At 39.2% G+C, this 15,573-nt stretch overlaps 2 protein-coding genes across 6 annotated transcripts in view; one reads left to right on the top strand and one right to left on the bottom strand.

The window, feature by feature from the left end:
* Window positions 1–569, bottom strand: part of ESF1 (ESF1 nucleolar pre-rRNA processing protein homolog) — a 30,578-nt gene extending 30,009 nt beyond the window's left edge. The window contains exon 1 of one of the 4 annotated variants that reach the window (XM_030447352.1): window positions 214–569. The gene's annotated coding sequence lies outside the window, so the exon portion shown is untranslated. The remainder of the gene's footprint in view (window positions 1–213) is intronic. The other 3 variants (XM_030447351.1, XM_030447353.1, XM_030447350.1) reach the window with 3 other exon arrangements.
* On the top strand, window positions 442–8,896 carry NDUFAF5 (NADH:ubiquinone oxidoreductase complex assembly factor 5). Of its 2 annotated transcripts, none has more exons than XM_030447354.1 (11): window positions 442–781; window positions 937–977; window positions 1,245–1,308; window positions 1,953–2,000; window positions 2,089–2,192; window positions 2,677–2,716; window positions 4,317–4,514; window positions 5,082–5,142; window positions 7,073–7,156; window positions 7,528–7,610; window positions 7,708–8,896. In XM_030447354.1, exons 1-11 carry the CDS (start codon window positions 491–493, stop codon window positions 7,792–7,794), a joined length of 1,101 nt encoding a protein of 366 aa, XP_030303214.1. In that variant the 5' UTR covers window positions 442–490; the 3' UTR covers window positions 7,795–8,896. The 2 variants fall into 2 exon arrangements, with proteins under 2 accessions (XP_030303214.1, XP_030303215.1); XM_030447355.1 differs by having other exon boundaries at window positions 778–827.
* Window positions 8,897–15,573: the final 6,677 nt, after the last annotated feature.

Here is a 15,573-nt window from a genome sequence, read left to right as displayed (position 1 = left end):
TACGCCACCGGACGTTCCGGTAGAAGCTCAGCACGGCCGAGCAGCAGCACAGCAGCAGCACAGCAGCAGCACAGCAGCAGCACAGCAGCAGCACAGCAGCACCGGGGCCTCCCTCACTGCCCTACACAGAGCCGGTTGCGGCACCCGACTCCCTCCCCAACCCCAGCCGTGGACAACACCCCACGGAGGCGTTCCCGTGTGGATCCCGCTCACACTACGAGGCCGCTCCGAGCCCACCGACCGTTAAAGACCGTTAACGGCTGCTGCCTTCCCGTTCTCTTCCTCCTCCTCCTCGGCGCAGCACGCGGAGGCCAACGACCACAATGCACCACAAGGCGATGCAGCACTACGGCAGCCGCAGAAGGACAAAACGCTCCCGGGAGGGAGGAGCAGAGGGCAGGCGGATGACGACAGAGGGGGGAGGGCGGGCGGGCGGGAGGCGAGGGCCGGGGTGGCTCCGGCGCTGCTTCCCCCGCGCACGTCCGAGACGATGGGGGCGGCGGCGGCAGCGGCGGCCGTTGGGGTGCGAACCCTGAGAGGGTTCGGCCGCCCCATCCTGCAGGCGCGCTGGGGCCGAGGCGGCTCTGGCGGCGGCAGCCGGCGGCTCTGGGCTCCGTCGGGCCCGGCTACCGCAGCCGCCGCTTCTCCCCCTTCTCCTCCCGGCGGCCCTTCATCGGGCTCGGGCGCGCTAAACCCTTTCGACCGGCGGCTGAAGCGGAAGCAAAAGAACTGGGCGGCGCTGCAGGCCGAGCCCGCCAAATGCGACTACCTGCGGGAGGAGGTGGGGGCGGCGGCCGGCGGAGGCCCGGGGCGGCCCCCTCGGCAAGGTGGGGGAGGCGTCAGCCAAGCGCGGGGTGGTGGGGGTGGGTTGGGGTGGAAGCATGCGGGGGAAGGAGGGCCGTGTCCGGCTCTGCTGACTGCAGGCTGTCCCCTCAGGTCGGCAGCAGGATCGCGGACAGGGTGTTTGACATAACCAGGTGAGCCTCGCCGTGAGGGGAGCGGGGGGCAGCGCTCTTGTGTCCTGCACGCAGCTCTGGAGCTGCAAGGTCATATCGCTTGACCTCAGCTGACCCTTGGGAAGAAACGCTGGGTTTGTGCTTTCTCTGTGCTTACCCTCGGCGGTAACCACAGAAGGGGGAGCTCGATGTGCTTGGGGTCTAAAAAACATTTGGAAACGAGCAGACGAAACGTAGTCTAAAACTTAAGCCTTAATTGTCTTTTATGTTACTAAACTTATCCTTTAGAACGTTTCCTCTTGCTTTGGATGTTGGCTCTGGAAGAGGTTACATAGCTCCACATTTAACCAAGGTACTGGCGCTTTGTATTTAAGTGTTTAAAATAAGTTTGTATTGATCTCTCTGTTTGCAGACAGGGTTCTGTTGTAACTTAAAACAGTCCTCTGACTCTTGGTAGCTCCTGTCTTTCCTCTACTCATAGGTGTAGCCCCAATCCAAAGATGTGTTGTGCAGGCTGTTGTTATGTGTTTATTGTCACTGAAGATTGGACAGATAGTAGTGCAATGAGCTTTCTGTTGTATCACAATTTTTAGCCTTGGGTGGGAATGTCTATGTCTTTTAATCAGTCTTTGGACAGTTATTAGAGAAAACTATCATTATGGAAACTTCTAAATGGCAAACCATTTACCTTACATGAACTGTGTTGGTAATAAAAGTCCTTCATTGGTTGCTAATCCATAGATTCTGTCTGACTTAACTTACACCTAAAGATGCAGAATGTGTTTTCTCTTTCTGCTTTTTCCTCACCTATTCTCACTATTAGCAATTGCTGTATATTATGTTTGGAGAAAAATGCTTTCAGCCTTGCATAAAGTTTTATCAAGTGTTAAGGAGATTGCTTCCAACTTAATATGAATGTGTTAACATTCAAAACAATTATTTATGTCAATTATTAAACAGTTTAAATACCTGATGCACATTTAAAATTTATTCCAGGAAATCGTTGAAAAACTTATTCAAGTTGATATTGCAGAGAATGCTTTAGTAAGTAGCTTTCTGAATCTAATATGCTGGAATTCCATAACACAGGAAAGTAAAAGAAGTGAAGTTTCTGGTGTTTTCCTTTTAACAGAAAAATGCCGTAGAATCTGAAATCCCTACGGTCAGTGTTGTAGCTGATGAGGAATCCCTTCCTTTCAAGGAAGATACATTTGATCTTGTTGTTAGCAGCTTAAGGTATGCATTAATAATTTGTTTACATTTTACTTTTTTGGTTTAATAATGGAATTTGAGTATAACTTTAAGGAGAGAAAAAAAAACAGTCCCTTAAACAATCATGTTATATGAAATGTACTTACTTGTTTAGTATGAATATATATATCTATATTAGGAAAAACTGCATTATGCTAGTTCCTGTTTTTCTGTTTGTTTTTCCTTCACGACTCATGTAATGTCTCTCCTGTGCTATAAACTAAATAGTTTATAGGACTTGCTGCTTCTTGGGTTAAAAAAAATTCAAACAAAACCCCAAACTAATTGTATCAACTTCAGTTTTCATTCAGTGTGACTTCTAAGCAGGCATTTCAGAACTTCGGCAAATTGAGAAACTAATTTCTTGCTTTGGCTTCTGAAACATACATATTAGATAACCTAACAGTTAGTTTCATTCCCTAATTGTTTTTAGTATGCAATTATAAAACAAACATTTCTGTTATTTCAGTTTACATTGGGTGAATGATCTTCCTAGAGCTTTTAAAGAGGTAAGAAACTGGTTGTTAATACTAAAAATCAATGCTTGCTGTTACTTGCATTAAGAGCTCTTGGTATTTCCAGGTCCTCTTTAAATAAGAGGCACAGAAATAGCTTGTATTGCACACAGGTATTTTTTGCAGTGTTTTTTGGGGGGCATCAATTGATATTTCTGCCAATTTACTCTGTCAAATCAGTATGGCAAAAATAACTGTAAAACATGTTTTTATCATATTTTCTAGCCTCAAAAGCTGAAATCATGGTAACTAATGTAAACTAAGGCAATGCTATTAATTTTTTGTGTGTTACTCTTGTTACTGAGTTTCTAAATCTAATTTTTCTGTAACTGATTTCTGGAACTTGTATTTCAAAATAAAGAGCTGCAACATAAAAAAATACTACAGCTTTAATCAGAAAAAGGCTTTTTGAGTTTTAATTGAAGCAAATACTTGTTGAAGACAGAAAACCAAAACGCTGAAAAAAATGTGATTTTTGGGTTCTTTCAGTTCCTTCCGACAGATTAAAACTTTTTTCATATCACTTAATTTTGAGGAAGAGCAAGAAGTGTTCTACCAGTTTGCTGTTTTTAATTTATTTCAAACTGGTCAGCCACTAGAGTGCTCTTGTGTCACCTGTCCATATGAAAAGGAGTACCCTGCCATTATGCAAATAATAAAAAATAGAACTTGTATTGCCTTCAGTACTTTAAAAACCAATAATTTTCTGTGGAATGTCACATTTTCAACTCCACGGTACAAATAACTGACACATAATAATTTTCCACAAAAGAGAGGGAACTAAAGTTCTTGGCAAACTATCATCACGAGTGCTTATTTCTTACTTTGGGACTACTGGCTTTAACTTATGGAAACTGCATTCAGCTGCTTGAATTTCTGGTCAATTTTAGGGTTCTTTATCAGTGCAGAAAAGTAGCATGTTTAGTACTTCAATAAAAACCAGTGTGAGATTCTTGTTTGAAATCAGTAAAGTCAACTTTCTGAAGCTTTGGCTATCTTAGCCTGTAAAGCAGTGCCTTCTGGTTATCTAAACCAGGGATCACTGCCATTCTTAAGGAAAAAAGAAACCATTACTTTATTGGCATTCTCATTAGGAAAGGGCCTAGTCAAGAAAGAAAAGAGCTCACCAACCTCTGCATTTGTCATGATATTGCCATTCTTACTGGTTAAAAATAAGGGTAGCTGTAATAAGAATTGTGTTATTTCATTGTGTGTTCAAAAGTGCTGAGATTACTATTGGAAACTCAAGGCCCTAATTTCTCTTAAATCATTCTATTAAAAAGTATTTTTGCTGCCTTTGCCTGAGAAAGTAAAAATAAGCATTTCCACAGTGTGTTTTGTTTCCTGACTGTAAGTGTAATTTCTGGGGATTCACTGTTTCTTAAAAAGCAGTCTCTTTTCAAACAAATTATTGATCTTGCAGCATTAACAAAAGCTTTGGCACAGCTTGCCTTGCAGAATACAGTCAATATAAATGTTACAACTATTATAACCATTGATTTTTAACTTGATTTTTAAAAGTCCTAAGAACTTCTTAATTACATACGCTTAATAACAAAAGGCATTTATTTTTTTGTGTGTGTTTTTGTTGCAGATTCACCAAGTTCTTAAGCCAGATGGAGTATTCATTGGTGCAATGTTTGGGGGAGACACACTGTATGAGCTTCGCTGCTCTTTGCAGCTAGCAGAATTGGAGAGAGAAGGGGGATTTTCTCCTCATGTATCACCATTCACTGCTGTCTCTGATCTGGGACATCTGCTGTCAAGAGCTGGGTTTAACACCCTTACTGTGGTAATTATAAACAAAAGAGCAATCAGAACATTCCAGCACATCAGAGCTCCTGGTGTATAAAAAACACTATTTATGTCCATATTAGTAATGCAGTGTAGAGCTTCTGGTATATAAAAATTCTGTTTATGACTGTATTAGTAAGGCAGTGTTTCCTTCTGCGTTACTCCTCCTTGCTGAATGTTTCTGAAATAGCTTGGGCTGCCCCTGTTCTTGGCTTCACTGTGATTAATGAAACCAACTCAAGTGTGTCTTTGGCCAGGGGCCTAGTAGAATCTGCATGATCATCTTGGAGAAATGTCAGAGGTTGTTAGACCTGCTTGAAAAAACTTTAGACACTCTTGCTGTATCTTCTAAAACAAGAAAATAATAGCATTTAGGTTACAATTTGATTGTATTTGGGCTGCTGGCACAAAATTTTTTAGAAATGTTAAAACAGGATATTCTTCTCAGAAATGCTCAGTTTGAACTGAAAAGGCAGATGAGTAGTCTGCTAGAAGCCCTGAAGGCTGGCATGATGCTGCTGATGTAGCTTGATCTGCTCTAAACTAAGCTTCTGAATTTTTCTAGGATACTGACGAAATTCAAGTCAACTACCCAGGGTTATTTGAGGTTATGGAAGACTTGCAAGGCAAGTATATACTTCCTGGAAACAATTCTTTTCTGGATCAGTGGTACAGACACAGAAGAGTTTCACTGTGTGTTGCTTAACTTGAGATCACAGAATGTTTTGCATTGGAAGGGACCATTAGAGGCCATCTAGTCCATAGCAGTAAGTAGGGACACCTTCAGCTAGATCATCATTCTGGGGACAGAGTGGCTGGAGAGCAGCCAGGCAGAAAAGGACCTGGGAGTCTGGATCGACAAGAAGCTGAACATGAGCCAGCAGTGTGCCCAGGTGGCCAAGAAAGCCAATGGCATCCTGGCCTGTATCCGGAACAGCATTGCCAGCAGGTCCAAGGAAGTGATTCTGCCCCTGTACTCAGCCCTCGTGAGGCCACACCTTGAGTACTGTGTCCAGTTCTGGGCCCCCCAGTTCAGGAAGGATATCGAGGTCCTGGAGCAGGTCCAAAGGAGGGCAACCAGGCTGGTGAAGGGACTCGAGCATAGACCCTACGAGGAGAGGCTGAGAGAGCTGGGGTTGTTCAGCCTAAAGAAGAGGCGGCTCAGGGGAGACCTCATCGCTCTCTACAACTACCTGAAAGGAGGGTGTAGCCAGGTGGGGGTTGGGCTCTTTTACCAAACGACTTTCAACAAGACAAGAGGGCATGGACTTAAGTTGTGCCAGGGGAAGTTTAGGTTAGATATTAGAAAGAATTTCTTTACGGAAAGAGTGATCCGTCATTGGAATGGGCTGCCCAGGGAAGTGGTGGATTCTCCGTCCCTGGAGATATTTAAAAAAAGACTGGATGTGGCACTCAGTGCCATGGTCTAGCAACCGCAGCGGTGGTTCAAGGGTTGGACTCGATGATCTCTGAGGTCCCTTCCAACCCAGCCAATTCTATGATTCTATGATTCTATGATCTTGCTCAGAGCCCCATCCAGCTTAACCTCAAATGCTTCCAGGGATGGGGCATCTACAACCTCTCTGGGCAACCTGTTCTAGTGCTTCACCACCCTCATAATAAAAAAATTATTCTTTACTTATTATTTAATTCTGTTCTGTTAAAGTTTATTGTAAGAGTGGAAACATTGCTTTTTCCCCTGATCTCTAGGGAATCAGAACTGATGATGCCTTTCAGCACTGGGAAGCATTTTCTGCTTCCCATGTATTCCATTCTTTGTGACCTCAGTTGAGTGTCAGCTGCTGAAAAGCCCTGAAAGGGAGACAGAAGCACATATCCCACATACTGACTTTTCCCAAGAGTTTTCCCAGTTATTAGGACGTTCAGCTAACTGCTTTGGAATGGAAATAAATAGGCCCGCATATTGGAGTCTGCTGAGGAATGAAGAAAACTACAGAGATGCTGAACAATTCAGTTAGAATTCTGGTTGCATTTGTCATCAGTTGTAAAGCAGTCATTCATAAGCAGTTCGTAAAGCAATTCAGGACATCTTATTCTGGATCAACTGCTTTTGTTTAGAGTAATTCCTTAATGAAAATAAAACTTAATCTCTGCAGAAGCATTCAGAGGCAGTAACCACATAAAGAGTTTAGAATTGCAGATATTTATTTCTTACTAAAAATCTCTTGTAGTGATTTCGATGTTTACCTGTTAAAAAAACAAAGAGACATCTGAGTGAAATGTCTGAATACTTTGTATTTGTGCTTAAAATAAATAATACTAGAAAACCTGAATGTTTGGAGATTCAAGCAGAAGAAGTAATAAATTGAAATAATTTCTAGCAATACAAACTGTACGTTGCATGTTGCATTAAAAACTCAGATTCTTGGAGGTGAGAAAGTCAACTTACTATTTGTTCTATGTTGTTCTTTCTTAGAGTGTGATTCGGAGGATTCTATACATACTCTGGTTTAGTTAAAATGTCATTAGTGTATGATACTTAACTCATGGCATACACTGTGTCTTCTTTTTCTTAAAGATAAAACGTATTTTTAGGTATGGGGGAGAGTAATTGCTCTTGGAATAGAAAACCTCTGCTACACAGGGAGACAATGTTGGCGGCTGCTGCAATATATCGAGGCAAGTATTGGAGAGGTAATGAGTTAATATGAAATTACTTTAAGAATGTATTTTCTATGTCTTTTTCTGCAACCTCTGTGTTAAGAAAAAACAAACAAACCAAAAAAACCCATACAAAAAAAACCCCAACACACATAATAAAAAAAGAACCAAACAAAATCAAAACCATACAGGTATTTTTAACCTTAATGATAGTGGCAGAATTTGAACTATGTTGATGCACCCATGTGAGATTTTTATTGTCCCAAATTTTCCACGAGCAGTCATTATGATGAATATGTCATACTTAGTTCTGATGTTCTGAGAAGTAAATATTTCTTAGTAATCATGTTCTGTGTTACTTTTTTTCCTTTTCCTTCCTGTTGGAACAGAAATGTATGGAAATAGCGATGGCACAGTACCTGCCACATTTCAGATCTACTATATGATTGGCTGGAAGTTCCATGAATCACAGGTAATGTGAAGTTGAACTATTTTCTGTCTAAAGGTACTTTTTAAAATTACTGATGCTTTAAAACATTTTTACTTATTTTCTTCATCTCTTTTCTTAGGCAAGACCAGCCCAGAGAGGTTCTGCAACAGTTTCACTTGGAGATCTGGCAAAAATAGATGGACTTCTTTCTAGAGAAAAAAAATAGGTTTTCATCAGAAATAATAGTTATCTTGAAGCTTCTATAAAACCTCTCGTTGCAGACAGTCTTGTGCCTATTTTGTGATGGCATCCTGAAATTATAATAATCTGCATGGAGCAAGGTTTTTTTGTCTTTACTGCCTTTGCTGCAATATCAAATGTGTAAAATTATGGTTGTTTTTTTTCTTTGTTTCTAGAGAAATATTTTGTAGTATTTTAAGTGAATACAGACTCATCCAACTTGTGGTTAAGTAACTATTTTCATATGTAATGCCTCTTCCAGTATTACAGTATCACAGGCTGCTCCAGGTATAATTTGCAAGCATGAGTGTGCATCACCATGTATTATTTTTTAAGTATTCCTAAAGGACTAGATCAAAATAAAGAATAGGACTTGGTGGCAAGTGTATTTGTAAGACATCCTGCAAGAGAAAATACCAAAAGTATGCACACCTAAATGAGTTTTGTGGGTTGGAAATTCTGGGTAAAAAGCTACTGTAGATTATTATATGCTTGTCACATGAATGCTTGACTTGTGCATAAGGAAGTGATTATGTTTGTATTATAAAAATATCTCAAGTTGCCACCCTTCACCTACAGCCCTCAAATTTGATTACTTTTCCTACCACTCCAAAAAAATAGCAGTGTTTGGGAACATGAGTAGTGGAGCTCAACCATAAGAAAGCTGGATGTTTCATTGTATCTTTAAAAAATTTTTGCATCATGATTTGACTTAATTTACCGAAAGCAGCCGCAAGCAGTCACCTAACACTCAGATGGATGTCTAAGTTTCAAATTAGTCAAGTAGCTTAGAACTGGCCTTCTCTGGAGTTTGTACTCCCTTGAAGTTCCATGTTTTGTTTTGGTTTTTTACCTGTTCTTTTAGCCCGTAGCATCTGAAAATTTAAGGCCATTATACATCTAAGTGTTGTATCAATACTGGTGAGAGGAAAACTTGAGATCTGTTTTAAAATTATCCAGCAGGTGGAGTTTGACAGAGCGGTGTGACACAGAACAAATAGGCAACGTACACAGAAGTATTCCCATTGTATCCAGAATTACTGAATTATGATTCAAAGATTATAATAAAGATATTGAAATCAACCTTCTCTTGCTTACTCAGTGATCAGTTTCCAAAGTAACAGATGTTGTTGAAAAATAAACTCTTCATGCAGTGTTCAGCTAGCTAGAAGATCAACTTAAAGGCCTAATTTGGAGTTCATTTGATCTATCAGGCTTTGAAGAAGTGGGCAGAGAAGGTACAAAACATAAGGAGCTTAGGAATTTTCTGTCCTGCTTTTGCTTACAAAGTTAATCCATGATCATTCAAGGAGAATTAGTTCATCTTTCATTTGCCAGGAGGCTTGCTGTTCTTTTCTAAGGAAAAAAGAGAGGCTGTAAGCAGTGTGATAACCTTGAAAACCATTTCTAAAACAATAACTTGTTTCTTGGAAAGCGTCTGGGTTTTTTTAATAGTACATTAATGACCTTAATACAAGATAACTGCATCTCTCTGCAGATCTTCTCTGGCTTAAATAAATTCCACTTATTTCAAGGGGAAATTCCCTTTTCCCAGTTGTAGGTTTCTTTGGAGTTGTGTCAAATGACAGACTTTATGCATTTTTGCTTTAGTAGGTTCATTTCCAGTCACTTGAGCTGGTGGTTGTGACTCAGATGTGTTAAGGGAATGAGGAGGTGGAATGTGCCGGGTAAATGTTAATTGGAGAAGTGCTCCTTCTGTGCTTATCTGGAGCATTCAGTTAAGTTACAGGGAAAAGGGAGGATTTCCAGTTCTTTGGTTCCATGTTCCACAGGTGGAACATGCAAACAGTAAAGTAGGTAAGAATGTGGTTTGGTAATGGGACATACAACTTCTGCAGAGGGAGAAGTAAATAGAAGAGTAGTTTTCTTCTTTGCACTTGGAAAAAATAAGTTTAGATATTTCATTAACTTCGAAAAGGGCTGGGGAGTAGAATTGAGGGGTAATAAATACAGCATTGAAGCAGTGTTGGTTAGAATTTGGGAGGGTGCAACTGACAGGTAAGGTGTTGATTATAAGTGTCTTTAATGTCTTTTTTCCCTGCAGCATTTCCTCTTAGAATTGTAAGTTACTCTGCCTTCCACCAGTCACTTTCTTCCTATGGTACATGAAGGAATGTTTTTGAAAACAGATTACTATAAACAGTTGTTTCTGTCACATAAGGCTCTTATATTTGAATTTGCATTTTCAGAATTTGTGGCTTTTTAAAATTATACTGAAGAAGAGTGTGGTAGTCAGTTGCTGATCTAGAAATTATTTAAAACTCTTAAGTGCCTGTCAAAAATCAGCTTCTGCAGAGCAGGTATGTTGTAAAGAGTAGGTGCTAAGGTGACATAATGTCTCTTGTAAGCTTAATTTAAAAAATCATACTGCATAATATAGAATGGTTTTCTTATGATTACAGAAGAAAGGAGAAAAATAATTGTGGGAGATAATTATTTTGACTAATCAAAAGTTAGGATCCCATAAAGAAATGGAGAGGAAAAAAAAAAGGTTAAGAAGCAGCACGTTTAAGCTTAATGAAGATAATTATTTTTGTGGCTCAGAAAGGTTCTGAGTCACACAACATTGAAAATGTTTGTTTGGTGTCTTTTTATTAAGAGATCTGTCAATGTATAGTTTAATACAAGTTATTCAGGATATTTGGACGACAATGAGGCTTTACATTTTGTAACCCAAGCATTAGATTTTGCAGATCTTGTGCAGATCCTGCTTTCAAAAGACTCCAAGAATTTGTTAATTTCAAACATGAGAGTATTCTTGATAACCTTGAATTTATAAAAATATCATCAGCAGAAGTACAGAAATGAACCATAGAAAAATAAATTTAGCTGATTTTTTACTCTGCTTAAAAAATAAATACAAATGACAATTTTTTCAGTGTTTTCTAAAAGTGAGCTAAAACTATGTCTATCTTCAGTATTGTGTTTAATTTGAATTTCCTAATGCAAAGATCTGATGTAGTGGGTTATGTTCCTTAGAGCATATTGTTAACAAAGCCACATTAAAAAAGGTAGCACGTATGTTATACATTTGCATTTGTACCAAAACCTCAATATCCATTTTTCAAAGACTTTATTTTAGTCCAGGTTTGGAGCTTTTATTCTGTGGGGGTACAGTTACTGGAGTAGTTTGAGTGGAATTAGTCCTGAGTGGAGAAGCAAATGTGACCTGTATGGTTGATTTTCTGAGTATCTTGGGTTCCTTCAGGTGAAGGAAAAGTTAAGTTTTAGCCACAGGTTGCGTATCAACTGAAGAGAATACGATTGTTGGGCAAAACAAGCAGCTTAAATTAGAATTGAACTGGTTTGTTGATTTATTAGTAGCTTTTAATAGTCCATGAACCATACATGCAGGATGTAACAGGTAAATAGCTGTACTACATCCACAGGAAACCTCAGAATACACCTCTGGCTATCTAAACAGTCCCCTGCAGCAATCCCCCACAAGTCTGCAGTTACATGGACACCTCCATCCCTTTTAAGGGGAGGTTTGGCAGACACCCCAAGAGAAGTCAGTGGGTGTTGCAGCCTCTACTTCCAGCCCTCTGGCAGGCATGCAGGGGAGGGGCTTCCTTCAGGCTGCAACAGGGCTGGAGATGCCAGGAGGGCACCTTCTCAGTGTCAGAGACTGCTTCTCTCTTCTCACTGTTAGAAATGTTGCTGCTTTTTATACTTGGTTTTAAGCTTACTCCTTTTTGCCACCCAAGGTCTCCTGGTAGCCACCTGGTTACTGATGAACCTGGCTGATGGTTGTCTTTATTTTCAGCCTTAACAGATTCTGACCAAGCATCCCTCTTAGTTTTTGGATATTCTGTTCATACACATTGCATGTTTCTATCTCAGCAGCTACTGTTGGCCAGGGCTTTTTACCAAAAAGTGGCCTTGTAGGCTTCCCCCACAATTTGGAGCTGTTTCTTGGTGTATAAGGTGTACTTCATACACATAAAGAATCAAAGACTTTCTCAGGAAAAAAAGTTTCTGTTTAGAACTTTACCTTGGAACAGTGGCAGTGAATACTGGGGAATACTGCTTGGCCTCCAAGTGTTGATGACAGGCCAAAATACAGCAGTTTTTAAATGATAATTTGTAAAATAAGGAGACTTCATTTTTACTGCGCTAATGAATCTTAATTCATGCCTTTGTTTTTCTGCATTCTGTGGGGTTTTCTTGCCCTTCTACAAGTAGAAGTGCAACTTGAGGTTGGAATCTGCACATTATGTTTGTCTTATGATAATTGACCTGTTCTTTTATTATGGCACCAGAGTTTGTGCAAGGAAAATAGAGAGTAATACTACCCTTGTGAATAAATGTATTTACCATGAAAATTGCCATACCTCTGGTCAAATACAATTTTGGGTTTCATTTATGACAAAACTGCAGTCACAGAAAGATGGATACATTTCTGCTGCAAATAATACATTTTTAGTCTAATTAACATCCTAAGAAAGGTGTCTATTCTATTTAGTACTTCCATTAATTTCAGTGACTTAAAGCTCTAGTCTTTACTTCTAAGGTGAAGCACCCTAATATTAGGAAGTTTTTTATTCTGTGGAAGTACTATACAAAATTAATGATTTACTAAGCAAATCTAATGGGTGACAGTAATAACTTCAATTTTTTGTTGATACTGGCATTGCTGTACTCTGTTTACTCTCTGAATTGAGACACTGATAGATTTAACATCTCTTTTTAAGCTTCTCCATAAGGTCATCTCTGTGAAGTATATACTACTTGGGCATCTGGGTGGCAGGTCCTTTCTTACCAAAAGCTACTTCAGGGATTTTGTTAAGTCTCCCTTCTACTTTTTCTGTTTTTGTGAAGATCTGTTAGTTTATTCAAAGTCTAGAATTAGTCACTGCTTTAATTTGGTGCAGAAATTACCTTTAATACAGGATCTCTGAGGTTATTGCCTAGTATCAAAGTTGCTTTTACTTTTGTAATTAAAAATGTAATTCTCACAAAGAACCACTCTAGATTTGGTGATTATATTCCCAGTCAGTGTTCTTACTGACTCAACAGCAGACTGTCCAATCAGACAATATTGCCATTCTGAGAAAACAGCTGCAGCAAGATTTAGTTGGTAAGCTTATGCTGAAATTCACAGGTAGCCAGGGTCAAAACAAACCAAGGTTATAGCTTAGTATCCCATCCATGCCTCATTTTGTTGCCTATGAATTTCTTCAGTTACCTGTTGTTATTTCTGGAATTAAAAAAAAAAAATAGCAAAGATAGCTGCTCCCAAGAGGTTTTGTTACTCAGATCTCAAATAAAACCCTCCTTAGATTATTTTGCCTACAGGATTCAATTTAGAAGACATTCTCAGGAAGATGATGCTGTCACAGCACTCTTCAGTCAACAGATTTGGTGAACTTTTTTGATGCATGGATGACTGATCTTCGATTACTACCTTTCACAAAACAAGCTAAAACATCTGCTGTTTCACTTATATGTGAGCTTTCCAAATAGTAGTTTACAAGGGTTTTTTTGCTTGGTGGGTTTGTTTGTTGGTTTTTTTCCTCCTGGTTCAATGAATCTTTATTAATATGGGAGGTGGAACTTTGAACACTGTATGGACTGCATGGTTTTTTGCATCTGTATTCAGGACATTTTATAGCTTGGTAGCTGGGAGATAATTATCCCTTATTCAGAAGACAGAATTTAATTTATGGCTTCTGTGACTATGTGTGTGTGTGTGACTATTTCAAAGGTACAGAATTAAAATACAATAGTATTATTACTTACTGGCCTCTGAAATTGGTTTGGAATAGACTTTGTTCTTGGATTCAGGTTTAGGAACCCAAAGGTTTTATGAGTATGAAGAAATGCTTCCCTGCTGAGAATTAATATAGCTTCACAAATTTAAAATTACTCAGTTTCTGCACTTCTTGCTAGGGGTTTTTTTGTTGTTGTTTTGGGGGGGTTTTGTTTTTTTTTCTTCTGCTGCTGGACAGTTTGGCTTTGTTATACAAGCTTTCCTAGGTCTCTGAACAGTCACATAGAGACTGTGCTTAATTTTAGAAATCTTGAGCATGGAAGTCAGTCCCTTAGCTGTAAAAAGATCTAAGAATTAGGTGGCACAGTACTGAGTACTGCAGCATACAAATGCTCCTGTGCACCTATTTTTCAGATTCTGCTTTTGAGTATTGCAGAATAACTGCCTCCATTTAACTGTAATGTAAATATTATCTTTTCTAGCACTTAACCATCTTGCAAACACATCAAGATGGCTTAGTAGGTATAACATTTGAGATGAATTTACAAATGGAATAAGACAAATGTATTTTAACACTGCAGTTTATATGCCTGCTCCCTGCGTATTTTCAACCTGCAGTTGATTAGTTACTTTGGCTATTTTATACATAAATGGCCTGTTTAATGTGGGGGGAAGTCAAATAGAAGCCAGTATTTGTTAATGGATGCTTAGAACAGGCACAGTCAGACTCTTTAAATTATTCTAACTAAGCAGTAATTCTAATTTATTTCCAAAGATAGAAGTATAACAACCCAATTACCTAGTTTCCTCACAGGCAGTAATGAGTACAGTTAGCATAAAAAAAAACAGTCTATAAATTTAACGGGCAATTTCTAGTTGTGTGGACATTGAAAACACGAGCAAAAATGTGGCAAATCATTCTAGAGTCTATACTTGCTCCCATTGGATGCTTCCTTAACAAAATGCATTACTGGAAAATACCAGTCAAGTCTGTTCAGTACTGGGATTTTTTGGAGTAGTGGCTCCAAATGGCACTAGAGTTGAAAGTTCCTTCAAAAAGACAAGTTTGTTTTTCATCTGGGTTAGCAATAGGGTTTTTTCCCTTTTGAACATGGTATGGTGACTGTGGATTCAAACTTGTAGTATAGGTCAAGGTGTAGCTAGTATCAGGCCAGCTCTGTATGTGCAGCCTCATAAGAATAGTTGGATCAGTTCTAAATATAGAATGTAGACATAAATGATAAAGTAAAAAAAACACATTGATACTCTACTGAAAGGGGAAGGGAGTGGTGGAGTTCCACAGCTGATATTGGGATTCTCACACCACAACTGAGGCAGCTGCTGCTGCACACACAGGGGCCCGTAGTTGTGCAGCTCGTTGGATGTAACCAGGTGCACTTCAGAACTTGCAGCTGATAGAATCCAAAGGACATGTTCTCCTTCCTTCTGGAGCTCATTCATTAATGACAATAAGTTCTTGTGGACATGTTTCCATGTAATACAACGAAGAATGAGAAAGATGTAGCTAAGTTGTAGTGAAAATTCAAAATGTCGGAGTGCAGAGACTGAAGAGGTGAAAATTACAGGCCATAAGAACACATACTTAAAATATTAGGTTCATCTGCTTTGCCTGTTCTCTGGAGAAGGAATAAACATACCAAAAAAAAAAGCCTTGAAGAACAGAACCAAGTATTTCAAAGTAGGTTTTCATGATGGATGTTTGATTTCACCTCTCCTATGCAAGCAGGCTTGCTGGAAAGAGGGATGAATGTAAAACTTTTCCCTATTGCAGACTTCTTGATCATGAAAATGCTTTAATTACTTCAACAGTGCATCTATTTTCAAGGTAGTTTTATTACATCATTTTGTCAAGCATCATGAATAAAATTATAATTGTGACCATGAAAGCAGCAGCAAGTTATTTCTTCTGCTTTAGAACACCAACTTGGTGGCACTGACTTCTCTAGGGATTTATGCCTGAGCAGATTTTCCTAACAGATAACTTCATACATCACACTTGCCCACCTTCCT

Source organism: Calypte anna, chromosome 3, assembly GCF_003957555.1.
Source record: "Calypte anna isolate BGI_N300 chromosome 3, bCalAnn1_v1.p, whole genome shotgun sequence".
Classification (NCBI taxonomy): domain Eukaryota; kingdom Metazoa; phylum Chordata; class Aves; order Apodiformes; family Trochilidae; genus Calypte; species Calypte anna.
This window is presented reverse-complemented; position numbering and strand designations above follow the sequence as displayed.